Raw genomic sequence first — 27,258 nt, 5'->3', positions numbered from 1 at the left:
CAGGGGGGTGGGATAAGGAGAGGGGCTCTGGGATGGAGGTGAGTAGTTCGGCCAAACAACAGGGAGCCACGGCAGGCTCTGGAGCCGGGACACCTGCACGCTGAGGCTGGCATGATGAGAGGAGCTGCGCGTGTTTATACAAATGTATGCAGGCAGCGGCTCCTCCTCTGTGTGAGCAGCAAGCGTGGGCGGGCCGGCCGTGCCCCCCGCCCCGCACTCACCCCGATCTTGCCTGCCTTGGCAGCCATCATGAGGGGCGAGAGGCCGTCGTTGTTGAGCACGGCCTCCAGGTTGCTGTCGGGGAAGAGGCGGGCACACTTGAGCAGCAGCAGGTCGTACATCTTGGTGATGAACTTGGTGTTCTCTCGGGTGTTGTCCGCGATGGCCACCAGCGCATGCAGCACGGTGTTGCCGCGTGAGTCCTGCCGCCGCATGTCCGCCTTCTTGTGCGGGTTCTCCGTCAGGTAGTTGACGATGTGGGGCTGGTTGGTGCAGGCGGCCAGTGACAGCGGCAGCTCCCCTGTGGACCAAGGTGGGCAAGGGAGTGTGGTCAGTGAAGGGGGCCCAGGGTGGGACTTCGCCCGCAGATTTTCAGGACACAGACACCAACAGTCAGTGGAACCGTGTCCTGTAGCGACCTCACATTTCTGTGGGTGATGCTGGGAAGACAGGGTGTGGCTGTTTGGGAGGCATGGCCATGCAATTTGGAGGCTGTGAGAGACTTTGTCCCTGAACCCCACATAACACATGCCTTTAAGCAGTGTTAAAGAATCTTGAACACATTCAGAATCTTTCCTTGGTCCACTGGGACATGGTGCTGATGACGTTTGGACTCTGCTCTCTGACCATAGGTCCCAGCATGCACTGGACTAAAGGATGCACACGAAAAGGCACAGGGTGCTGACACCCCCCGATGACCCCATTGTACAGATGGGGACACTGAGGCTCGGCAAAGTGAGGGACGCTCTATTTCTCAAAGGCAACACCTCAAAGACCAAGACCAACACATGGCCTATGTACAAGGCACCCTCTGAGCCCTGGACATCTGGGGAGGGGTCAGGGCTGTGGAGACTCCCACGCACCTCCCAGCCCCCACGAGGCCGCCTCACCGAAGTAGAAGTAGCCCCCCTCGTCCTTGGGCTGGAAGAAGCGGCCCCGGGCCTGAGCGTGGACGTCAGCTCCCTGGGCCACGAGCAGCTCCACGTAGTGTTTGCAGCGGCGCTCGATGGCGATGTGCAGGGCGGTCTGACCTGGAGAGGGGGTGGGGGACTGTCACCCAGGGCCCCAGCAAAGCACAGACCAGGCCTGTCTTGAAGAAGGGTGGGGTGCGGAGTGTGGAACTCAGGTCGGGGCTGCAGGCCAGAGCCTTCGCTGGTTGTATCCAAGGACAGCGATGGACCTTCAGACAGATGGTCCCCAGATGGGGCATCTCGGCTGCACGAAAGCCCTAGATCTCCTGATAACGTTCGAGCAGCAGCTCAGGTTCAGAGGGCCCCCCGCTTGTAGGATCCCAGATGGGGGAACCTTTCAGACTCACAAGAGGCCTTAGAGGAAACAATGGCCTTGTGGTCTCACAGGATTGTGGGCTCAGCTTATAAAGTTCATGGAATTGGAATCCTCACATCCGGGAATCGGAAAGGTCAGGCCTGATTCACAAAATCTCAGAATTCAGACCCAGGAACTGGGACTCGTGACACCTCTCCTTCTTAGCCCCGCTGGCCCACAGAACTATAACCACAGAGCCTTACTGCGTCCAGAGCCAGAGCATCTTAGGTCAGGAATTCCAAGTACAAGGACCACTAAGCTCAGTGCATCTCAGTATCTTGGCACCTTTGATTCTGAGTGCAGAATATCAGAGTTCATTCATTCATCCATTCATTCATTCAACCATCGGTTTCTAGGCACATGCTGGCCCTGGGGCCCAGTCCGAAGCTCTCAGAGGTCAGACAGATGAGGATGGTGTCCCCCACCCCAGCCACCCTCACATCCCTCCCGCCCCGCCCAGGGCCCCACCTCGGTAGTAGATGTCCCGGAAGGGCAAGTTGATGAACTCGCGGGTGTTGCCGGTGCGCTCCGCGATGTCCAGGAGCAAGGGGATGGTGTCGTTCCGCCCGTTGCTCAAGTTCAGCAGGGCCTTGGGCAGGCAGGTCTTCCCGGTGGACGGCTCTGGGGAGAGAGACAGAGTGCAGGGTGAGGCGTGCTGGGCCTGTAGCCCGGAACTCCAGGACAGAGGCGGGTGGGGGGGGCACTTGCCAGGGGACCAGAGTTCCTGACTCTGTCATGCCGCCTCTCTGAAACTGTCCCCCACCTGCCCTGCATGGAGCTGAGGGGGTCACATAAACTCGGGGGCTGAAGCTCTTTACAGTGCAGGAAGCTGCAGCCTGTGGAAAGGTTGGCATGTACAAAAGCAGATTCAGAAGGAATTTTAAAACTCAAACAGATGGGGGAAATGCTGGGTGAATGAAGCCAACCGCATTCCTCTCCTACAGGGGCTTCTCCGGGCCTAATGTGCCAATGAGGGCAGTAAACCTCTGAAGGCCAGACACCTCGGGGCCTTGGCCCACCTCTGTGAACATAGATTCTCTTGCCTCCAGTCGTTTACAACAGCGCCCCTAGAGGGGAGCAGAGGAGGTGCAAGGTTCCCCAGAGCGAGGACTGCTTGCCACGGCGGACATGAATTACCTTAGGAGGGAAGGGAGGGGACTCTGGGGGTTCCGCAGATGCAGCAGTAATAACACCATAAGCAACGTCTCACCCGCTGTCCAATCTCTCTCATGAAGTCAGTCTCTGGTACTAATGGGTCCGTAACACCCGCCACTAACACTTGCTAATGTCCCTTTGCAATTCTCTTTCCCCTGTGTTATTAACTTTAATGGTTATGAGTTGATTTACACCTTAGAAGAATGAGCCAAGGAGAAGAGAACTCTCCTGTGGATCAGGCACGTGGCAACACTGTGCCAGGGCTCGCGACCAGTCAATGCAGGCATGGGATCGGGGGTGGGAGGTGCAGGTGTGGAGCCAGGTGCCTCGGAGTTCACACCTGGCTTTGCTCCCTCAGTTTCCTTCCTAGCTAAACTGGGGCCACACAGGGAGATGGACGAGCTACAGACATTTGTGGGTGAGCCCTGCACCAGGCAGATAGAAGTTCTCCACAAGTGCTACTGCTTGTGGTCACTATTCCACGGAGGCAGCTCAGGAGCCACACCCAGAATGCCGGGATCGGTGGGCAGAGCGTGGGCTGGACGACTCGCAGGGACCTCAGTGCAGTCCAGGCGTCCCCAAGAGTAAGGCCATTGGACCAGCCTCACTCCTGGCTGCCTCCTGCTGCACCCTGGTGCCCAGCTCAAAGTCAATCCCAGGTGACAGTATCCTGAATGAATAAGGGACTCCAGTTCCCCGTCTGCCTAAGCAGGAAGGGGGCTGCCCCAGTGCCGGCGAGGCCCCTGGGAACTCTGAAGTGCTTGGGCTGCCGCCACCCAGGCCCAAGCACCATCTTTCCTGCTTCCCAAGGCACCTGCCTGGTCTCTACAAGCCCCTCTGGTGTCCTTCAGGGATAATTATCCTTCAGGGATAATTCGACCTAGCAGGGGTAGTGGTCACACCGAGGATAATTTTGATCACAGTGGGCCACAGGGCCTTTGCACATGCTATCCCTTTACCCCCACCTAGTCCCTCCTGTTTTCACCTGGTTAACTGCAACTCATTCATATTCAGCTCAAGTGTCCCCTCCTCCAGGAAGCTCTCCTAGATTTTCCCAACTAGGTCAAATCCTCTAACACAGTCTCCTGTTGACACATGTTACTGTTTGAAACTCTGCGTTTATTTCTGTGATTGCTTGATCAGTGCTGGTCTTAGGCAGACTATGTGCAACTTGAGGACAGGGTCACATCTGCTTCACTCACCATTATTCACCCTATGCTGAATGCCGCACTTAACANCCTGGGAACTCTGTCCAGACCCATCCACACTCACTCTAACCTCCAGGCGGCCACTGTGAGTTCTCTAATTGTGCCCTATTTGTCAGGCAGGTCATGACTCTCTAGGCTGCCTTCATCACCTTCCCCTCCCCAAAGCCCCTCCCAGACTCCCAGGCTGCATGCAACCCCTCCTCAGAGGATGGTGTCCTGAGCCACACAAAAACTTTTGCATCTCTCTTGTCCTTGTCCTCCCTTCGTCCCCACACCCACCCCCAGCATGTCTTCCTGACTCGACCTGTGTCTCCAGTCCCTCCACTGCTCTCCACCTCCGCTGCCGCCACCCAGGCCCAAGCACCATCTTTCCTGCTTCCGAAGGCACCTGCTTGGTCTCTACAAGCCCCTCTGGTGTCCTTCAGGGATAATTATCCTTCAGGGATAATTCGACCTAGCAGGGGGAGTGGTCGCACCGAGGATAATTTTGATCACAGTGGGCCACAGGGCCTTTGCACATGCTATCCCTTTACCCCCACCTAGTCCCTCCTGTTTTCACCTGGTTAACTGCAATTCATTCATATTCAGCTCAAGTGTCCCCTCCTCCAGGAAGCTCTCCTAGATTTTCCCAACTAGGTCAAATCCTCTAACACAGTCTCCTGTTGACACATGTTACTGTTTGAAACTCTGCGTTTATTTCTGTGATTGCTTGATCAGTGCTGGTCTTAGGCAGACTATGTGCAACTTGAGGACAGGGTCACATCTGCTTCACTCACCATTATTCACCCTATGCTGAATGCCGCACTTAACACACAGTAGGAGACCAGTACGTTAATACACATTCAATGACAGGTGAGCTGGGCATCACAGGTAATGTCAAACCACAGGCAACCCAGAGTGTAGGGCACAGAACTAGACCCTGGGTTTGGGCTTCCACACCCGAAGACCTAGACTATAGCATGGTTGGGGGCTGCCAGCCTAGAACCTGGAATGAAATGCCAAATACAGTGCCTTCCCAGAAATGGGAGGGACATGCAGTTCCACGACACGACCACCAGGTGGCGAAGTGGCTCTGCCCACAAGGAAGGGTGGGGCTGCTGAAGCAGGGCCCTGTGTTAGAGGTTGTCAAACTTTGGTGGTGGGGGGGGTGGGGGGGGTCAAAGATGAGCTCATGAGCCTCTGGCTGGAAAAACATGCAGGGGCAGATCCAGGCGTTGTGGGGCCCAAGACTTACACAACGTGGAGGTCTTATTTACGAAAACAAACACACAAGTATCAACTCAAAATTCAGTCGGAGCCTTAGAAGGGGCTGGAGCAAGGGAGGGGCCCTGCAGCTTCATTAATGGGTCTCACAGTCAGTCCCCCTCTATACACGCGCAATCCTCTACAATTTCAGGGACCCCCCCCAGCCCCCTTAGAGCCCCCCACCCATGTTCAAGCACAGACACACTGGCCTGGGGGTTCCCAGCCTGGGCTAAGCCCTCCGTGGTGCTGCCAAAGGCATTGGCCCCACGGTGCCCGCGTCATAGGGGTCTGCTCTGCCCCGAGGCTCCCCACTTCTGGGAGGGGGCAGGGGGCTATTTGGCCAGAGCTTCTGTGTGGGCCACCTCCAGTGAGATGATTTGCACTCGGTCGCTGAGACCCCCGAGGGCAGAGGGGACCCCCATTCTCCCCCCCACAGCACCAGGCATGTGCCCCAAACAAGGCAACACCACCCGGCCTGCACCAGGAATGAGAGTTTCTTACAAATACGGTACCTTATAAATCTTACATTTTCACATTTCTGACCGACACAAGGTCACTGCATTGACCGTGTCGGTGTTCTGAGAATCGGGGTGATAAAAGAAAATAATATACCCCAGACCAGTCGCCCTGCTTGGGCACTTACTCTACTTAAAGTTCCCGAACTCCCAAAACGGCCCTGCTGACTTCCCTGATGCTTCGGTGGGACCCAGCTGTGGACTCTGGCCCACCTTCCTGGGGCAGACCCTCCCTGTCTCGGGTAACACAATTCCTGACATTTTACGTTGATTTGTGGGGCCCCTGGCCAGTGCGTTAGGGCTCACCTGGTGTCAGGCAAAAAGCAGGTGGCTGACGGGTGGAAGGGCTCGCAGGCCACCCTGGGGCAGCGGAGGGAGCTGGCGCCCTGGGGTGTCTGCACCGTGGGCAAGGCTGGAGGGCGGGCGCTCTGCGCTGGGAGGTCCTGAGCCATGGTGACTAGGCCTTCAGCCCAGGGCAGGAAGCCAGAAAGCTGGGCAGGGATGGGGCTGAGCCTGGGAGCAGAAGCAGAATTCGGCCCGATGCCCCACCCTACCCTGAGCTCCGCTGAGAGGGAGCAGGGGCTCCCCCAGAACCCCAGGTGCCCTGTGCTCAGCACTACGGAATTCTCCCTGCTTGGAGGCAGGACTGTGCTGTTATCATTCTCCAGGTTACAGATGAGAAAACTGAAGCTCAGAGAGGCCACAAATCCCTTCCGTGGTGGAGGCGGGATGTGAGCCCTGCTAGGTGAACTCTGCTTACCTGCTACACTGACACGTTCTTAAACAAAGGCTGAATAAATGAACGAATAAAGCTAGCAAAGGCCCAGAGAGATAAAGTAATATGGTGAAGACACACAGGACCAGACTCCCTGCCCAGTGCTCTTTCCATCCAGTGCACCCACTGACCCAGAGGAAAGTGGTAAGGGAAAAGGGGACCCCTGTGCCAGGCCCCCTCTCATCGCCGGCTGCCCTGCCCACTGTCCCTGCCTGGGTGGCTCACCCCGAAACTCCTCATCAGTCAGGCGCTTCTTGTGGGTCAGCAAGTAGGGGAGCAGCCCATCCAGGTCAGAGGTGGAGCCCCGGGACACGATGTCGAAGAGGATGGGCCGGTTGAAGACTTTGAGGATGGGGGGCGGCTGGGGCGCAGGAGCTTTGGGGCTCTGAGGCTGCTTCCTGGAGTGGGGAGGGCAGGGTGATGGGAGGGCTTGTCCCCTGCCCACCCCACCATCCCTTGAGGCTGGTGGGAGGGGGGTAGCAAAGCCAGAGCCCTAGGGACAGACTCAGAGGAGAAACACAAAAGAATGTTTTATCCAACACACTTTACCTAGTACCAACTGTGTTTTCGGTGGAGAAAGATAGACAGAAACACACAGGCCTGCCCATCCATCCATCCATCCTTCCATTTGTCATTTGTTGAATACTTGCTAAGGCAGAGAGAGGCTGAAGGAGACAAAGATACTGGGAAAATAAAAGGGGAACACCAGACTAAAAGGTAAAGCAACTCACTCATTTATTCAACTGTTCATTGACTCACTAACATTCATTCAACAAACACTTGGCAAAAATGGGGCCATGCACACAGGTGCCTCATTCAAGGCTCCCCACACAAGTAAATGTTAGCTGACACCACTATCTGGTGCCTGCTGTGTGCCTGGCGCAGACAGAGGGGCAGTAAGAATGACAGGCAGACTTGGAGGGAGAAGAGGGGAAGGGAGCCAAGAGAGGAGGAAGACCACCAGGGGAACAGGGGGTGGGCGGGGGGGAGACTGAGGCCAGGGCAGACTGTGGGGCAGGGGCAGGGGGAGAGGTTGTAGGGGCAGAGAGAGCCCTCACCAGACAGGCCCCTCCGGTAGCAGGAGCCAGGGAAGGAAAGGGGGGCACTGTCCTGATTATGGGAACACAGAGGCTTGTGTGGCCCCTCATGGCACCTGAGCAGCCCCCATGTTATCTGCTCCTGAACTTGGACCTTTGAGCCAAAATATGAAATGAAAAGAACACGCTTGTCCCCAGCTCTCTGCTGGGGTATCTGCCAGCAGGAGAAGGTGGATGGATGGATGGATGGATGGATGGATGGATGGATGGGAAAATAAATGAAAATATGAGTCAGTGATTAAGCAAATGAATGAATGAATGAACAAATGGATGGACAAAAAGCTGGGGGAATGAACGGGGAGAAGGAAGGAAGGAAGGAGGGAGGGAGGGAAGAAGGAAGGGAGAGAAATTAGGAAAATATTAGAAATGAATGAATGAATGAATGATGAACAGTTTGACCGATAACTGGTTGGATGAACAGAAACAGTGAGTAGACGAGAGGATGGAAGGATGGGTCAGTGAGTGGCGGGTAAATGGAAGGACTGTACCAGTAAAGGGCTGGATAAACAGATGGCAGATGACAAATAGATGGGTAAATAGGTATTTGCATGGTGACAGACAGATGGATGGGACAAGTGGATGGACATGTAGAAAGACAGGTAGCTGGATGAATGGATGAACAGACAAGTATATGGAAGGATGAAGAGGTGGATGGATGAATGGATGAATAAGTGAATGGATAGATGGATGAATGGACAGGTGGGTGGGTGGACGGATGGGTAGATGGACTTAATAGAGGAGGAGACCACTGACCGGGTACCCAGCAGTACTCACTCCATGACCTTCCGCCTCCACCGCTTGTTGTCACTGGGGTGGTGACGATAGGTGCCGTAGTCGAAGAGAGAATCCATGGGTGCCTTCTTGGGCCCAGGCACCACGGAGGACTCGTACAGGGTGGACTCCAGCAGGTCGATGGGGTTGGGCACCCCCTTGCGGAAGGCGCCCTGGAACTTCATGCGCAGGTTTGGCCGCCCGTCGCTTGCGCCAGTGGGGCGTCCAGCGTCCAGTGAGGGCACAGGGGAGCCGTCCTCCCCCTCAAACAGGTTGGCCAGTGAAGAGAGGGGGAAGGCCTCCCCACCAGAGGTGCCACTCTCATCCCCCAGGGGCTCCACCACCTCCGTGCGTCCCTCGAGGGGGCTTTCGCTGGGCTCCGCCATGCTGACCCCGGACCTGTGTGCACTGCTGGGCCTGCAAGGCAACAGGAGAGTCAGCGGAGCCAGGCCAGTGTGTGTGTGTGTGTGGGGGGGGGTTGCTCCAGGAAGCCCCTTCCCACGTGGGCAAACAGCCCTGCTGCCAGCTGCTTCAAAGCCACCCTTGTAATGACAGGGGAGCAGGGTGGCCACTCCCAGATGTGGTTGGCGGCCAGCCCAGGGCAGCAGCAGCAACAGGCGCCTCTTTTAGGGACCTGGAAACACCACCCGGCCTCGGGTCCGGCTACCCTGGACGCGAGCTGGAGGAGGAAGGGCCGGAGTCAGCCCCATGACCCCACAGCAGGAGCCGAGGCGGACCTGTGACCAGCCTAACCGGCTTCAGAGCCCCACAGCCCGGGGCGCAGAGCCAGCCCCGCACAGCCTTGGCCTTAGCACCTGTGAACCGGGGGTTCAAGTGCCATGCCTGACTCACGGCAGCACCTACAGCACATAACCCCAAGCTCGGGTACAGCAGGTGCTCGGGAAGTCCCTGCGAACCCACTGTGCCCTCGGCAGTGAACCCAGGAGTCCTGTTTCCTCACCCAGCACCATCCTTCTGAGCCCCATTTTCCAGGACAGGAAAGCAAGGTTCCAAGGCTGTAGTTGACTCCCCCTCCATTCCCACCCCTGCACAAATGCCACCTCCAGTGCCCAAGGCTGTCCCCCACCAACCCTCTTTGCCTGACTACCTCCCACCTGTCTGTGGTTCCAGTTCAACGGCCCCTCCCCCTGGGAAGCACCCCCTGACCATTTGTTTGTAGGATGGGTTCATTCCCGGGGTGCACCTGCTTGGCTCACTCCTGCGTCCCCAGCACCTAGGAGAGTGCCCCACGGACAAACGACCTTGTAATGAAGGTATGACTCGTTCCCACTTCTCAGATGAGGAAACTGGAGCTTCCAGAGGGGCAGCCACAGTCCACGGACGCACCTTGACGCGGATGCCAGAGGCTGGGGGCGCTGGGGGGCCGGGCGGAAAAGTAAAGGGATGGAGAAGTGCAGTTGGCGGTCACAGAACAGTTGCGGGTGTGACGTGTGGCCCAGGGAACACAGTCGGCATTCCCCGTGGTGTCGCGGTCACACAACAACACAGCGCAAATGGCCGAGTGTTAAGAACTGTGCGCACACGGGCTCTGGTGCTGCTGGGGACGGCCACTTTGCCCGTTTCTGTAAATGTCTGATCACTGGGCTGGGCACCGGAAACGAATATATCATCTGCCAGCTGTAACTGAAAAGTGAAAAATTATTTTAAAGATCAAAGTAAATAAATAAAGAAAAGAGGGGCGGTCACATCTTGGAGGGAGACGTGCTGGACTGGAACCCAGGCCTCTCTGGCTCCAGGCCCTGCCGGCTGGCAGCCTGGCCCCCTGCAGCACGCACTCCGCCCGGCAGGCAGGGCTGGGCACCCAGGACTGGTTTCCTGGAACCCTCACCATCCCACCCAGGCAGCAGGGAGAGGTCTGAAAAGTCCTCTTTCTCTCTCCCCTCCCGCCCAACACATCAGCAGAGGAGTGAATAAAGCCGGGTTCCCACCGTGTTTGCTCTGCGGCTGCAAGGAGGGAAGGCCTAGGCCAGAGGGGGGGACGCGGGGGGGTGCAAGAGGCTTCTCCCTCCTGGCAGGCACAGCGGGGCACAGAGATGTCAGAGCCGGAGCCGGGGACCGGCCCCCTCTGGGCAGCAGTGTGGAGGGATAGCCCACTTTGGAGTCATTCGGGCCTGGGCTGCAGTCGCTTTTCACAGGTTTGCAGGGAGAATGAAATGACACCAGGCACACCCAGCACCGACCCTGGGGTTAAACTGGGGGCTGTCAAGGATTATAATCAAAGGAGGAAGGAAGAGACAGCAGCACAGGTCCTGGCCCTGCTAACTAGCAGCAGGGTGACCTCGGGCAAATCACTTCTCTCTCCGGGCCTCGGTTTCCCCCACTTGTAAAACTAGCAACCACGCCTCCTCCCAGAGTTCCTGGGAGATGCTAGTGACCTCAGCGATTTGAAGCGCCCACTCAGCGCTGGCACCTAGTAGGACCTCAGGAGGCAGCAGCTCCTGTCCACCAGCCCGGTGGGAGATGGAGACCTGGATCCTTGTCTGCTTGTGGCAGCCTCATAACTCTGGGATTGTCCCGCAGGAATGCGGGGGCACGTTGAAGCAGGAAGGGGTATCCGTTGTGGGTAAGGGCATTGAGGGGGGAAATTAGACTTCCCCCGTAACAGCCACCAGGGACCCCAAGGTGGGGGGGGGGAGGCGGAGGAGGCATTGGGCACTTGCCTTCACTGTCAACGCCCTCTTCCTTCCCAAGGCACCCCTCCCCCCACTGGGGCAGGGCCTCGCAGACACCACCACCTCAGGGAGCTCCAAGGCTGGAGGGTCCCTCCAGACCCCCCACCACACCTGCACCCCATTTCCTAAGGAACCGCAACCCAGACAGTATCCAAGGTTTTGGGGGGCTGCACAACTGCGGGCCTGAAGTCGGCCACTCCCAAGTTCAAATCCCCTCCCAGCCACTCACTGGTGGTAGCCTCGGGCAGAGCACATAGTGATCACTAGTAGCATTGTAATTGCGACGGAATCGTAATCGTGAGCTACATCTCTCTCATTATCAGGATGCTGTGGCTTTCGCTCTGTGCCAGGCAGCGGCCTACGCTGACCCTGGCAAGCTCACCTGACCCTCGTTCAGCCCTAGATCAGCAGCTCCCGGGGTGGGTTGTTCTGCCCCTCACAGACACTCGGCAAAGTCTAAGAGGGAATAGGGGGCTACAGCACCTAGTGGGTCAAGGCCAGGGACAGTGTTAAACGTCTTACAAAGCAAGGACAGTCCCCGTCACAAGGAATGATGCAGACCACGGGGCCATCAGTACTGCGGTTGCCCAAGCATGCCTTGCAGGTAGGCACTGCTGAAATCCCCATTTCACAGGGGAGGACACTGAGGCTCAGAGAGGATGAACTGCCTGAAGCCCCAGAGCCAGTTGGCAACGGAGTCAGGATTCCAGGCTGGGCAGCGGGCTGCAGCGCCCGGGCTGCCCTGAGCCCTCAGCTGACGGCACAGCGTGGGAGCAGGCACCACACCGAGCCTTACGGCATCTTGTTCCAGCTGCAGAGTAGCCCTGGGAGGGGAGGATTATTGCTACCAGCTCCAACTAATCTCTCTGGGCCTCAGTTTCCCACCTGTCAAATGAGAATTGCAGTCACGGCATCTATCCACCCTGGCCAGTGTAGCCCAGTTGGCTGGAGGGTCCCATAAACCGAGAGGCCACAGGTTCGATTCCCAGTCAGGGCACGTGCCTGAGTAGCAGGTTCAGTCCCTGGTCAGGCATGTTTCTCTCCTCTTTCTCCCTCCCTCCCCCTCTCTAAGACCTATAAGCACGCCCTTGGGTGAGGATAAAAAACAAACAATAACAGCGTCTGTCCCTTAGGGCTGCTGTGACAGAAGGCAGGTGGGGTGTCTCTTGGGCACATGTGAAGCATTTGAAAATGCTTTAACCACCAGCATCACCACCACTGCGATACAGTCTGGATGACCCGTCCCCCTCACCCTGCCCCCCCCCACAGGTACAGAGCGGCACTCACAGCCCTCCTTAAGCCCACCAACACCTTCCCAGCCACGCCCTGGGTCAGGCCCCCAGAGCCACGAGAGCAAAGCTGGGCTACTGCTCCCATTTCAGAGCTGAGGAAGCTGAGGCCCTGAGAGGACACCCAGGGTGCGGACGCCTCTGTATCCTAACCCTGGATTCCTGCCACACATCACACCGCCCAGACCTGTGTGCACACCAGCGCACACGGGTACAGACGTGCACACACACACACACACATACACACACGGCCTGCTCGGCTGCTCTGTGGCAGTTCCCTCCCCAAACACTCCCCGGTTCTCTGCGGTCGGGGAAGGAGTTCACTCCCTGTTCTAATTTGCCCCATGGGCTGTAATTACACATTCCAACCCCGTGCCAGACTCAGAGGGGGGAGGGGAGAAGGGGTGCAGGCTGCGGCAGAGGCTAAGAGTCCCGAGTCCTCGTGTGCGTGTGTGCTTACTCGTGGCACTCAGCGGCTCCACCGAGGACACTGACACACGAGTGTGGACATCCCCACACCGTTCATCTCAAGCTGCCGATTTTCAAATGTTTTTGTTTTAGACATCCACACACTTTGTTTGTGTGTAGACACTGGACTCCTGTCCACACACAGATGATGGTTGTACCAGGATGAACAGGAGGGCGGGGTCTGAATGTCTGGGCCCACGGAGCAGGGTCAGAAGCCACCTACCTATTCATCCATTCAACAAGTATTTATTTTTTAATCCTCACCTGAGGATCCATGTTATTCGTTTTAGAAAAAGAGGGAGGGAGACAGGGAGAGAGAGACATCCATCAGTTGCCTCCTGTACATGCCCCGGCCAGGGACCAAACCAGCAACCTAGGTAGATGCCCTGACCAGGAATTGAACCCACAACTTTTGGTGTATGGGATGATGTTCCAACCAACTGAGCCACCAGGCCAGGACCATTCAACGAATATTTACTGAGCGCCTACTGTGTGCGGGGTCCTGGGGACACAGACCTGAGCAAAACGGAGAGAAATCCCTGCCCTCCTGGCTGATGACCTTCTGGGGGCAAACAGGGGAAATGGCCGGACAAAGCAGAAAGCAGAGCACTGTGTAGACCAGCAGAGCTCAGGCCTGGCCAAGTCCACAGGGGTACAGGGGTGCAGGGGTGCAGGCGAGGAGGCTGAGCCACAGTCCCCACGCCATCCTCTCTGCTCTGATGGCCCTCGAGGACTCACTTGGGGCAACCAAACCCACTTCTCACCCAGTGGGAGCCCTGGGGCCTGGGAAGAGCGTGCATTCTGACATCACACAGCTGGGGGGTGGCTCCCAGGCACCTCCCATCAGCTGGGCGAGCTGAGCGAGTTCCTGGGCCTCCCTGTCCTCAGCTGCCCAGAGAGGCACCTTCCCCGGGGTCTCCACTGGGTCCTTGTGAGAATTACAAGAGTGGAGTCCAGCCCCTGGCCCAGAGAAAGCATTCAAAGCCCTCAATAAACAGCAAACTGCCATCTCTCTGGGGATCCTGGGTTCACAGGGAAGGGGGGGAGGCTGGGAGACGTCTCCTGCTCCATCCCCCCTTCCCTCACACTGCACACGAAGAGGGTGGAGGAGGGGGCCCATCCTCTCCTCACCCACTCCACCCCTCGTGGCTTTGCCTGACCTCATGGAAACCCTGGCAAATATTTGTCAAATCCTATCCTCCTGATTACGTGATCGAGGAAAGCTGATTAAATCTGGAGGCAAGTTTGGGCGTGTGGGGCCGCTCGGGGGGGGGGGGGGATTCAGCGAGCGGGTTCTTCCTGGCTCCTGCCCTCTGGGACCAGTTCACTCCAAAAGGCACCTTTTGGGTGCCACCCGCAAGCAGAGCACGGTGGAGGGGGGGGGGCAGCACCCAAGAGTGGAACCTCATTAAAGAACCTCGGAGGGAAGGTGGGTGGCTCTCCCGGCTGCAGGCCTTTGCCAGGCCACCCCGTGCCCGGCGGCTCCCGCACTGGCTGCCTGCCTGCCTGCCTCCCTCTCTCCGGGTTTCTGCAAAGTCTTGCTCTCGGAGCGATGTGCACTCCCTTTACAGCACATTTCATGATTAAACTTTTACATGCACATATATTATCCTTTCTTTCACCTCCTGTCTTCTCCTCTAGCTCTCCTTCTGCGAGGTAGGGACTATTTTGTCTTTGCTGCCCCTGCANTGCCCGGCGGCTCCCACGCTGGCTGCCTGCCTGCCTGCCTCCCTCTCTCCGGGTTTCTGCAAAGTCTTGCTCTCGGAGCGATGTGCACTCCCTTTACAGCACATTTCATGATTAAACTTTTACATGCACATATATTATCCTTTCTTTCACCTCCTGTCTTCTCCTCTAGCTCTCCTTCTGCGAGGTAGGGACTATTTTGTCTTTGCTGCCCCTGCAGGCAGATTCAGACATTCCCAGACGTTTGCCTTCTTATAAGACAAGGGGCCCCTGATGTTGGGGGAGGGTGCAGGCAGGGGAAGAGGGTGATGGGGACAGGGAGAGGGGCTGCGAAGAGGAGGGGTCTTTGGACTGGGGCTTGACGAGGTGGAAGTGACCGGGACAAGAGGGCAGAGGAGACAGCAAGGTCAAGGGTGGAGGAATGGTGCTGCCTGAGGCACTGGGAGGTGAAAGATTGGAAGGAAGGTGGGTGGGGGGGTGGGTAGGAGGCAGGCAGACCAGGGGACAGTGTGGGGCTCCCAGACAGACCCAGGGCACTTCCTCCTGCCCCAGCCTGGGGCTCCTGCCAAACCTCTGGGGCGCCACCTCCTGCAGTACCAGCGCTGGGAGCACCGGTCACTCTGGATGGTCTTGGAGGGTGGTATGGATGGGGAAGGGAGTAGGAGGACAGGACCCCAGCCCAGTCCAAACCCCCAACGTCCAGGCAAAGAAACAGAGGCTCGGAGAGGTGCAGTCAATCCTCGCTCATCCTGGGCTGCCCAGCTCCTGAGTGGGGTAAGCAGGATTAAAACCCACGCAGCCCCAGGACCCGTGCCTTCCACAGATACTTGATGGGGTCAGGGGACTGGAGAAGGAAAGTGTGGGTGGAAGGAGGGGGCAGAGGAAGTGGCGCAGGGTGGGTGGTGGGGACCACACGGGGAGGCAGACCACCTGCTGACTCACCAGCCGTGTGACCCTGGGCAGGTCACCTGGCCTCCCTGTGCCTTGGTTTCTTCCCCTGGAAACGGCGATGATCCCAGTACCCACCCCAGTGGCTGCTGGGAGGCTTACACGCCGAGCCCAGTGCTGGCAGAGCCCACATACTCAGTGAGGATGGGCTGTTGGTATCGTTGGTGTCACTGTGATATTATTAGAGGTCAGATGGACAATCCGACTGAGGACCGGGGACGTGTGACTGCCAGGCAGGGCAGAATGGCTGCGCCCAGAGCTTGGGATCCAGCAGCCACCTCAGAGCAGCCACCACCGCTGGGACCTCAGCCCCTGGGCCAAATGAAACCTCCTGCCTGCCAGGCTCCCTGGCCGGCAGCAGTGGCGGGGGGCACCACGCCACGCTGGGCACCTTCCCCGGCCCGCCTGTGTTTACCTAACGGGGCCCAGCCCGCTTCCTGTTTGCTGCACAGGGGCCGCCTGTCCAGGGTAGACAGAGCCCCAGTGTCCTGGCAGGCCCCCCCCCCACCCAGGAGGGTGCCCCCCTCAGGCTCACACCACCTAGGCGGGGCAGGGCCGGGTGACTCACTGGACCCACAGAGGGCAAGGTCAGTGTGGCCACGGCAAAGACTTGGTCATTCTGCAGACCCCTGGCTGGGGAGGATTCCATCAGTGTGCACAAATATCACCCCTGCCCCCCCCAACTTTTATGGGCACCCATGCAGGTCTGAAGGGCCCCAGCCCGGGGTAGGAGCTGCTGGGAGGTAGTGTGGCTCCATTTTATGGGCAGGCACCGTGGGACACCGAGGCCACATATGCTCAGGTTCCATTTACATGGAATGTCCAGCATAGGCAAATCCATAGAGACAGGAAGCAGATTCATGGTCTCCAGGGGCTGGGAGGGGCAGGGAACAGTGACTGTGAATGGGCACGAGGCTCCTTTGGGGGGCAATGAAAAGTTCTAGAACTAAATAGTGGGGATGTCTACACAACTCTCAATCCGTTAAAAAAAAAAACAGTGAATTGTACACTTTCAAAAAATGAGTTACATGCATGTGAATTATACCTCAATAACCCTTCCTGGCCCAGGGCTCTTGAAGAGTGGCTTCCCCTCTCTGAGCCTCAGTTTCCCCAGGAACACACAGGGCCTGGCACACAGCAGGGGCTCGAGGACATGTGGTCCCTTCCTCAGCAGCCCCCCCCCCTTGGCCCCCTGCGGTCAGCACACAGCCCCAGGAGCCTGCCCTCTCAGGCTCCGTCCCACTAGAGCATGACGCTATCCATTCCAGTCCAGGCGGGGAGGGTGGTCTCCAGCCCTTCAGAGCCCCTTCTCCCTGGCCCAGCCCCTCTCCTGGAGGATAGTCACAGTCACAGAGACCCCCCCCCAGAGTGGGCTGTGTAGCCCCCGNGCACAAATATCACCCCTGCCCCCCCCAACTTTTATGGGCACCCATGCAGGTCTGAAGGGCCCCAGCCCGGGGTAGGAGCTGCTGGGAGGTAGTGTGGCTCCATTTTATGGGCAGGCACCGTGGGACACCGAGGCCACATATGCTCAGGTTCCATTTACATGGAATGTCCAGCATAGGCAAATCCATAGAGACAGGAAGCAGATTCATGGTCTCCAGGGGCTGGGAGGAGCAGGGAACAGTGACTGCTAATGGGCACGAGGCTCCTTTGGGGGGCAATGAAAAGTTCTAGAACTAAACAGTGGGGATGTCTACACAACTCTCAATCCGTTAAAAAAAAAAAACAGTGAATTGTACACTTTCAAAAAATGAGTTACGTGCATGTGAATTATACCTCAATAACCCTTCCTGGCCCAGGGCTCTTGAAGAGTGGCTTCCCCTCTCTGAGCCTCAGTTTCCCCAGGGACACACAGGGCCTGGCACACAGCAGGGGCTCGAGGACATGCGGTCCCTTCCTCAGCAGCCCCCTCCCCCCACCTTGGCCCCCTGCAGTCAGCGCACAGCCCCAGGAGCCCGCCCTCTCAGGCTCCGTCCCACTAGAGCACGACGCTATCCACTCCAGTCCAGGCGGAGGGTGGTCTCCAGCCCTTCAGAGCCCCTTCTCCCTGGCCCAGCCCCTCTCCTGGAGGATAGTCACAGTCACAGAGACCCCCCCCAGAGAGGGCTGTGTAGCCCCAGAATTGTGTGACAACCTGTTCTGTTCCCCACCTGCTACTCACTGGCTGGGTGGCCTCCATCCAGCAAGTCACGTCTCCGCCCCGGGGCCTCGGTTTCCTTCTCTGTAACATGGGGGAACCCTGCCACCCAGGAGGGCTAAAGCAGTGTTTGCTTTATAATTGCTTGTTGGACTGCACAGACGTGCTTTAAATTAAAAGACAAAACGATAGCTCCGACCTACCCCAAAGGGATGCTGTGTGGATTCAATGCAATGAATCAAGAGTTCAGGACACAGCCTAGTATACAGTAAGCGCTCAACAAATGGCAGCTGCTTTTCTATGGTTGTTAACATTCCCTCAATGTATATATAGCCGGGGAGACAAGGCCCAGAGACGGCAAGGCTAAGCGGGCGCTGGGACCCCGACGTTCACTCTGCTGGGAGAAAGGGTTTTCTCGAATCCTCACTTCCACCTCTCGCCACCTCTGGGAAGCGATCAGGACAGGTACTGGCTCATTTCCCACCTGGGAGACTGAGGCCAGAGGGGGCAGGACACCCACCCACCCATATACACACCCCTCCACCTCATTTCCATCGGAAACAACCCAGAGGAGAGAGCAGACAGGCGGAGTAAATGGGCTGGGCGCGGGCAGGAAAGGGAGCCTGAGGCAACGGAAGGCAGCGTGCGGTCGGTCCTCCCTGGGCCCTGGCGCCTCACCACCAGCCTACGCCAACTGCAGGCTGGTTGACTGCCCAGAGCAGGGCTGACGCCAGTGCCCGAAATCCCACCTGACGCAGAGCCGGCTCACCCTGCACCTTCCACCTCTTTTAATCCAACAATAACTCTAGAGCTTAGTACTGTCTTCATTCCCAGATGAATGAACCAAGTCCCGGGGGAATGGAGGTTGGGGCTGACATTTACCCAACACCTACCATGCTCTGAGCACTTTCACCTTCACCTCCCTCCTGAGGTAGACGTTACTGTTACCCCGATTCACAGATGAGCAAACTGAGGCTCACGGAGACCAAGAGACCCAGCAGAGGTCACAATTCAGCAGGAAGGGAAAGCGGCCAGGAGTCCAACCACCTGGTTTTAAACCCATTTGAGTTCATGCCTTCGGGGTCTATGAAGCCCTCTCTGGGGCACCCTGCTAAATGCCACAGTCCTTGGAGCTCACAGGATGGCTGGCACGGTGGGGAGGGGCAGAGATCCCACAGGCAGACAGGCTTGGAGTTCGAATCTGGGCTTTGCCACCGTGTGACCCCAGGAAGATCGCTTCACCTCTCTGAGTCTATTTCCTTGTTTCTAAAAGGGGGTGAACCGAAGCACCTGCCTCTGGGTTTCTTGGTCACTGTGGGCATCAGCCCCAAAGGACTGCGTGCAGAACAACGGGAACCCGAATGCGAGCTCCTCCGGTCACCCCTGAGTCTCCCTCCCTAGAACAAGGCCTGGCACAAAGTGGCTGCTCAAGACATACCTGCCGAGTGACCAAACCAGTGACCGGAGGAGCGAGGAAAGGAACTCGTGGATACGAATAAAACGAGTCAAAGAGAAGCTTAGTCATTCTCAACAGGGCAGAGAGACCTCCAAAGCCAGACCTCTACCCAACGAACTGGCTAACTTCCCCCTCCCACCTTCTCACAGGTGATTTATTGAGCACCTACTATGAAAGCCAACACCCGCCCCTGCCCCATGCAGAGAGAACAACACCTATCACGAGTCCATTTCTGCAGATGAGGAAACTAAGGCTCAGAGAGGCCAGGACACTTGCCCAAGTTCATTCAGTCTCGGAGCCAGGGCCTGAATACGAGCAGGGGGTTTTTTTGACACCCCTGCCTGGTGACCTGTCTGTTCAACCTCTCCTCGCTTCCTTCCTTCCTTCCTCCCTTCCTTCCTTCCTTCCTCCCTCCCTTCCTCCCTTCCTGTCCCCCTTCATTCCTTCCTCCCCCATGCCTGTGTGTTCCCCAGCCTCTCCTCCATGCCAAAGGAGACACATGACCCAGGCCAACAGGTCCTGCCTGAGGTCAGTTGGCCCCTTGCCCGCCGGGGTCTCCCCCAAGTCCGTGGGCTCCATCTGGCGTGGACGCTGGAAGTGTCCCCTCCACGCACACACATACCCACGGGGAGCTTCCCAGGAGGTGGCCAGCCCTCCTGGTCAGCCGGGTGTAACCCAGGCCACTCCGCCCTCAGGAAAAACAGACGCCTGGTGAGACTGAGCAGCCCTTTGTGTGGGGGCTGGCAGGGCGGGGGGTGGGCAGGGCTGGCAGGGAGGGGGTGGGCAGGGCGGCCGTTACTCACCCCCAAGAAAAAGGAGAGCATTCCCATTTGGTCAACGGCCCGCCTGTCATGGCCGCCCTCCTGCCCCACCTCCTTCTGGGGCCTTTCCTGTCCACTGACCTCATCTGGAGCAGCGGTGTGAGCATTTATGGGGGGGGGTGCTCCTATGCCCCTAGCATGGTCTTTGTGACCCACCCTCACTGATGAGGAAATCTGCTCCTTGGGGTCACACACAGACAACAGTGACCCTGGCTTGGGGCAGAAAGGAGAAGCCAATGGTCAGAAAAGTCTCCCAGGCAGGAAGGAAGTCAGAGCCACAATGAAAGTAAGGGCCTGGCCTCCCTTTGCTGTTCCTGCCGGTCAGGGTGTTGTCAGCTCATGGGCCCCGAGGGCACCCAAGGCAAGGGGTACCCCGGCCAGGGCAGGAGTGGCAGCTGGAATACCCCAAATCCCCCTCACGCTGGCAAAGCTCCAACTTCCAGCAAACCCCAGGTGGCAGTCCCAGAAACAGAGGTTAAGCCCCTTCCTGAGGTCACACAGCAGCAAGTGGCAGACCTGAGATGTGAACTGAGGTGGGACAGACTCCAAGAGGGGTGCGTCCAAGGTGGCTTTCCAGGAAGGATGCTAAGCCAGTCACTGGACTTTTCAGGGACCCAAGGGGGCCAGAGCCACTCGGATCTGGCTTCCCGTTCAGCTCTGCCATACGCATGCCTGGGCAAGCTGCTTCCGAGTCTGTTTTCTCAGATGGAAGTGGGAGTCCGCCTCCCTGCCCCTGCCCACCTCCAGGGGAGGCGAGGCTACACCACCATCTAAGTGAACATCAGCACTGGACACTGGCTATGAATTAAACAGTCAGTTGCGCCGAAGGCAGTCGGCAACCACCCCACAAGGCAGGCACCATCATCGTCCCGGTTTTACAGGTGAGGAAACTGAGGTCCCGGGAGAGAGGGAACTGGCAGGGAGCCAGGCCCCAGACTTAGTTCTTCAGCATTAAATCAGGAAAGTAGGAAACGCCGATGGCTCCTGGCACTTAGCTGATGCCCGTAAATACTGCATGGTCGAACAGGCATCAGCCCCGGCGAGGGCGGAGCGGGCCCAGGGATTGAACTCCTGTCTGAACAGTTTAGGTTCTTATCTCTGTACTGCAGAGCGCCTTCCACATGACTGCAGACCCACACAAATGGGGACAGGTCAGCTCCGAAGTAAAGGGCATGGATTTTGAAAAGGAGCTCCGTCCCGGGTCTGCCCCTTTCCAGCGAAGAGACCCTGGGCAAGCGACTTCACTGCTCAGACCTCAGTTCCTCCCTCTCAAAAATGGGTACAATCGGAGTTTGTATCCAAATGTACTAAGGGTATTTGACTCAGTGTCTGGCACATAGTAAGTGCTCGATAAATAAATGCTCACTACTGTCGTCATGACCACTAATGTAGCCCCCGCTTGGTGAAAGCCAGACAGAACCTCGTGCCCAGAGTTCAGAGTGGCAACTGTGGGGCTTGGGACCATAGGTATCTCAAGAGATCTGAATTAATCTTTAACAGGTGAATTCCTCTCCAAATGAGCGATGCAATGCATTCCAGAGGGCCAGCTGGCGTGAAGTGTTCTCCCAGCTCCCCTGACCCTGCATGTGACAGGACACAGCACTGTTCCCTGGGTCCCTAGGACTTGGAGAAGAATCTAGAGTGCCTTTTGCATGGGGGAAACTGAGGCAGGCAGCAGGTCAGGGGTCTGTGAGGGGAAGAGGTGCCCATTCCATGGGGGACCCCCTCTCCAGAAACAGACAAGAGCTCAAAGGACTCCCCTCTCTCACGATGTGTTCAGTCACTCAGCGCAGCCATAAGCATTTACTGAGCACCTACTATGTGCCAGGTGCAGTGAGGCCACCCCTGTGCATCTCTGTCCCTCTTACGCCTCCTGCCAGCGGCCCCTCTCCAGTCAGACACCCAGGGCCCTCCACCCAGAGCCTCACATCTCCCACCTGGACAACTTCCCCAGCCTAGGGACCGGCCTCCCTGCCTGGCCCGCAGTCAGTAGCCAGGGGTACCTTCCCACACCACACATCTGGCACGTCCTTCCCGCCTGGACTCTCAGGACCTCTGGGTCTGACCTCACCCCTGCCTGTCTGATCCCTTCCCCTCCCTGTTCACATCACACACTCCAGACGAACAGAACGATTTTCAGCTCTGCAAGCCCAAGGTTTGCTTGCCTACTTATTCCATTTCAACATGACCCCATGTGGTTTTACAGACCTGAACCTGACCAGCCCACGAGTGCCATTTGCCACCTGTTTGGGAAGCCCCCCACCCCGATTTGCCAATAAAGGTGGAAAAGAGGGATCCCTAGCCTTCCTGGTCCCCACTGTCATTCAAACAGAAAGAACTGGAGAAATGTGGACCTGGTCAATTACCTTTCTTCACCCCTTCCTGCTGAGAAGGTGTTTGGGCAGCAACCACCCACACTGAGCTCCAGGTGGGCTCCCGGCACTGCATGGGGGCTCCTCTCAGGGTCTCTGGACAGCTCAAGGGGTCACTTTGTGCTGCCCCCATTTTACTGAAGACAGCTAAGGGACTAGCTCAGGAGTCACAGAAGTGGGTGGCAGAGGAGAGAGCTGGTCACACAGGTTCTACACAGGCCCCACTTTTAACCCAGCAGATGGGGGACCTGTCCCCTCCACCTGACCTCTCTGAAGAGGCCACCGCTCACCTTCCTCGGGAAGCAGTCACTGAGTTAGAGCCCCCTCCGCTCCCAGAGCTGAAGCGGCAGAACCAAAATCCCCAAGCAGTTCTTAGCATCCAGGGATGAAGCCCACTCAGGACGTCTGCTTAGGATTTCAGAGGTTCGTGCCCCCCACCCCCACCCTGACCTAAGGCTCTAGTTTTGGAGAAGCTGAGCCAGAGTGGCTATGTGCCCACCCCATCCCCAACCCCGCCCCTTCCAGGGCACCCCTGGGTGCCAGGCAGCCGGCTTCGGGCTGGACAGCCCTGGATTTAAACTCCACTTGGCTACACCCTGACCAGAACCTATTTCCTCATCTACAATTGGGAGGTGGGAGCACCTCGACCAACTGCCCGCGGCTGGTATCCGGGCGAGTCAGGGCGCTGGAGGTCTCCCCCCAGGCCTCCCGACCTGGGCCCCTGGACCTCCCGGCAGCCTCCTCCTCACAGCTGGAGGTTAAAGATTTTCCTGCCTCCCGGGAAGAGCCATCTCTCTGGGACTCAGTAATCAAAAGTGCCCTTTGAAGTTCCCTGCAGCTTGCTCCGAGACCCAGGGTCGACTGAGCACACCCCCACCCACCCCCTCTTCTAAGCACCCCCAAACGGCGATGCCCTCCCAGCTTGGCGTCGGGGCTTCCTTGAGGACCTGGCCTTCCCTCTCCCAGACCTGGAACCTCCAGGGCCCCTGGCAGTGCCCCATCACAGGTGATGAAACTGAACCCCGGGAAGCGGTGCCTGGCCCAAGGGAACCCAACGGGACTCCGCGCTTCCCACGCCCGGGGAGAGCCTCTGGCGCCTCCGCGACGTCCCCCGGAGCGCCAGAGGACCTTGACTGTCCCAGCCCCGAGGGCTCAGACGGCACTCACCTCCGGGATCGCACGGCGCCGGCGGCCGGGAGCGCGGCGCTTCCTGAGTCCCCACGGCCCGCCCGGCGCCCGCCCGCCCGCAGCCGCGTCTCTCCTCCCCCGGCTCAGGTTACCGGCCGCGCGCCGCCCCCGGGCCTGCACCCCGCCCACCCGTGGCTCCCGGGCGCACGCAGCGCCCGGGATGGAGGGCGTGGGATCTGCCTCCTCTGCAGGGGAGGGCGTTGCGGGGCGGACCAGGAGCCTCAGTTTCCTCACCCAGAACACGGGCATCACAGTCCCTGGGTGGAGGGGCAAGCGCTTCTTGGAGAGGGCTCCGGTTGGCATCTCGAGATTTCGGGCTGCTCTCTCGGCCACCTAGGCGCGGCTTGCTCGTCTGGGAATGGACCGACCGATGAATCCGTTCGTTCTTTCGTTCACTCAGCAGACAGTTCGGAGACAAGTCCGCGTGGGTCGGTCTGGGGCTCAATAAATGTGAACTCCTTTCCTTCACCTCTTTACAAGCGCGTAGCGCGGAGCCTGTAGGACTCAGTGCCTGTGTTTTTATTGGATGGTGAAGGTGAGCCCACCACGCACTCATCTCCCCCAGCCACTTGATTACCTCCGTAGATCTGACAGCTCACTCCCACCAGATTGGGTGGAAGCCTCATGTGCCTGAGCTCCAGAGTCGCACTCCCTGAGCCCAGGTTTGGCTCTGCAACTCACCAGCTGAGCAGCCAGTCCCTTTGCCTCTCTGCACCTCAGTGTCTCCACTGTAGATATGTCACCTCACAGTCACGGAGACAATGCTGCGTGCACCAGGTCTGTGCGAAGCCCTGGGAACATTTTTAGTCCTTTTTAGCCCTACTACGTTTATTCAATTGAGCTGATGGCCCCATTGGTAAGAGCGTGGAATTTTAGAATTCTTAGAAAGAGAGAACCAGAGCAAAAGTGGTATGTTCAAACCATCAGTGAGAGAAATTAAAAAAAAAAGAACCTTGAAGATGAACTCACTGAGCAGCAGGGCTTGAGTAAACCTTCTCCCAACCAAGCTGTGAGGTCAGGATTGCTGTGCCCACTTTCCAGATGGAAAATTGAGGCTTGGGGGGATGTGATCTCTCCCAAAGCTGCTCCCTCCTTTAGGGCATGGGGAAAGGAACCTTTTCCCTCTGGAATTCCAGATTCTTAAATAGAGCCAACAGGCAGCTTAGCTATCTGGCTGTGGTGAGGAATGTAGACAGAGGGTCCCTCCTGTCTCCGCCTTCCCGAGCCCTGATGGGTGGTCTCTCTGCTGTAGAGCCTGGGGCTGTGGCTGGCCAGGTTGGGAAGCAGGGGAGTGATGGGCAAAGTAGTCTGGGGCCCATTTCTGCAAAGAGGCACGTCTCAAAGGGAAAGAAATTGACCGAGGGTGAACCAGGCTAACAGGAAGTTACTGGAGGAGACTGGAGAAGGGGCTGGGGCATGGTGCTGTCTCTTCTCCAAGGTCAGGGAAACGAGGTGTGAGCCGTCAGCTTCACCATCGTTAACCCAACTCCTTCCAGACCCCCATTTCGCAGACGGGGAAACTGAGGAAGTGGCTTGTCTTGGGCCGGGTGCCTGGATCCGAGCCTCTGTTCCAGACGCCTGGGTTCAAACTCCGGCCTGCCACTGATTAGGTGGTAGCCCCTCCCTCTCAGCGCCTCAGTCTCCCCATCTGAAAAATGGGTATAAGTTTCCAAGCAGCGAGGACCATGACTGTCTTATTTACAGCTGCAGGATCAAGTCCTGGCACTTAGTAGGTGTTTTGAAACTACTGGTTGAGTGAGCTGAAGGGAGAGAGGAATAGAAAGATACTGTTTGGCAGGTACGGACTTTCAGTTTTGCAAAATGAAAAGCGTTCATGGGAACGGATGGTGGTGATGTTTACACAACAATGTGAATGCAGTTAATGCCACTGAACTGCGCACTTAAAATGGTTTAAGATGGCAAATGTCGATATGTGTATTTTACCACCATAAAAAAAAAGTGCTGGTTCATTGAAAGCCCGGAAGGGGTGAGTCGGAGGAGAAAGGGAAATCCCCAGCCCCTGGGGAACAAATACTCTGCGTTTTCCTAAAACGTGAGCAAGGGCCACTGCTGGGGTGTGGCTGCCTCTCCTTTACCGGTTTGGCCACTGGTGAAGCTTCTCCAGACTCCATCCTGGAAGGACAAGAGACTCTTGAGAGAAAACTTTTCCTCTTGGAGAAGGAAAAAGTTCCAGCACAGGCTGAGAGTCCAACCTGTGGAGGCAACAGGCAGCCCAGGCCTTGGGCCCAAACAGGTCCTCTGCAGAACGCCGCAGTGGGCTCCGCTATTTCCACTAAGAGGAGTTCCAGAGCAGCACCTGGAACCTGCACTTAGTGAGCGCCTACTGTATGCCCGACTCAATGCCAGGCGCTAGGGAGATGGTGAACCGGATGGGTCAGTCTGTCGGGGACTTTACACCTGGTGCACCTGTCCCCACTCCCCCCCACCTCGGTCACTCAGCTATATCAAGACATGTACCTCCCTTTGCACTTGGAACAGCCCTGATGCGGCCACCAACCCATTCCATCTCTGGACAGCCTGGAAGGGAAAGGGACTTACGCTACTTTCTAGAAAAGGACACAGACGAGCTACTTGCCTGAGACGCCACAGCTGGCAGGATTTGAACCCCAGCCCAGCAGACTCTAGAGTGTAACACAGTCAGTAAGAATATGGTCTCAAAAAGACAGACAATAACAAGTGTCGGTGAGGACGTGGAGGAATCAGAGCCCCCACCCCCCCACCCTGCTGGGGGAATGTAACCGGAAAGGGGTGGGGGAGGCCTCTTCGGAAACAACCTGGCAGTGCCTCCCGAGGTTAAACACGGTTGCCATACGAGCTGCAGCTCCTCTCCCAGGGACCTCGCCCAGAGTGATGAAAACACTGACCGGACAGACACTTGGAACCAAGAAATGCGCGTATCAGCATCCTCCGTCACAGCCCGAAATAGAAACAGAGGTGGCTGTGTAAATAAAACGCGGGTATCCCTGCAATGGAACAATACCTGGCCGTAAAGAGAACCGAGTCCTGGTACACCCCGCGACAGGGACGAGCCCTGGGGACGTGAGGTGCAGTGAAGGACGCCAGACGTCCAAGGCCCCCAAGCGGTGTGACTCTGCGTCTGTGAGGAGTTCAGAAAAAGCAGATCCGTAGGGACAGAAAGGAGCTCAGGGGTTGCCAGGGGCTGAGGGTGGGGAGGTTTAAATGAAAGGATAATGAAAGGGTTTCGCGTTTCTCCTTAGGGTGTTGAAATGTTCTAGAATCAACTGGGGCGATGGTTGCTCGAATCTGTGAGTATAAAAAAGCCAAACTGAATGGGAAAATGGGGGAACTGTACGGCATGTGAATTGCTCTCCATAAAGCCATTATGAAAGATTAAAAAAAACTAAACAGAACATNAGACGTCCAAGGCCCCCAAGCGGTGTGACTCTGCCTCTGTGAGGAGTTCAGAAAAAGCAGATCCGTAGGGACAGAAAGGAGCTCAGGGGTTGCCAGGGGCTGAGGGTGGGGAGGTTTAAATGAAAGGATAATGAGAGGGTTTCGCGTTTCTCCTTAGGGTGTTGAAATGTTCTAGAATCAACTGGGGCGATGGTTGCTCGAATCTGTGAGTATAAAAAAGCCAAACTGAATGGGAAAATGGGGGAACTGTACGGCATGTGAATTGCTCTCCATAAAGCCATTATGAAAGATTAAAAAAAACTAAACAGAACATGGTCTCTCTGGAATCAGAAGGATGCAGGTCTGGCCCCGGCCGAGGGGCTCAGTGGGACGGAGCGTCACCCTGCACACCAAATGGGCTGCGGGTTCAATCCCAGGTCGGGGCGCAGAGGGGAGGCGACTGATCAGTGTCTCTCACATCGAAGTTCCTCTCTTGCCTGCCCTTCCTCTT

At 57.3% G+C, this 27,258-nt stretch overlaps 1 protein-coding gene across 3 annotated transcripts in view; it reads right to left on the bottom strand.

The window, feature by feature from the left end:
* The window catches only part of TRPV4 (transient receptor potential cation channel subfamily V member 4), a 38,883-nt gene extending 12,397 nt beyond the window's left edge, over positions 1–26,486 (bottom strand). Inside the window, exons 1-7 of one of the 3 annotated variants that reach the window (XM_037052299.1) lie at positions 23,352–23,370; positions 9,574–9,955; positions 8,315–8,728; positions 6,669–6,841; positions 2,014–2,166; positions 1,110–1,250; positions 222–520 (exon numbers count right to left, since the gene is read on the bottom strand). In XM_037052299.1, the coding sequence (XP_036908194.1) occupies positions 222–520; positions 1,110–1,250; positions 2,014–2,166; positions 6,669–6,841; positions 8,315–8,697 (1,149 nt within the window). In that variant the 5' untranslated portion in view covers positions 8,698–8,728; positions 9,574–9,955; positions 23,352–23,370. Of the gene's footprint in view, positions 1–221; positions 521–1,109; positions 1,251–2,013; positions 2,167–6,668; positions 6,842–8,314; positions 8,729–9,573; positions 9,956–23,351; positions 23,414–26,373 lie in introns of those variants that run through there. The other 2 variants (XM_037052300.1, XM_037052298.1) reach the window with 2 other exon arrangements.
* Positions 26,487–27,258: the final 772 nt, after the last annotated feature.

The sequence above is a fragment of the Sturnira hondurensis genome, unplaced genomic scaffold (genome assembly GCF_014824575.4).
Source record: "Sturnira hondurensis isolate 20B ecotype Veracruz unplaced genomic scaffold, ASM1482457v3 Scaffold0007406, whole genome shotgun sequence".
Lineage (NCBI taxonomy): Eukaryota > Metazoa > Chordata > Mammalia > Chiroptera > Phyllostomidae > Sturnira > Sturnira hondurensis.
This window is presented reverse-complemented; position numbering and strand designations above follow the sequence as displayed.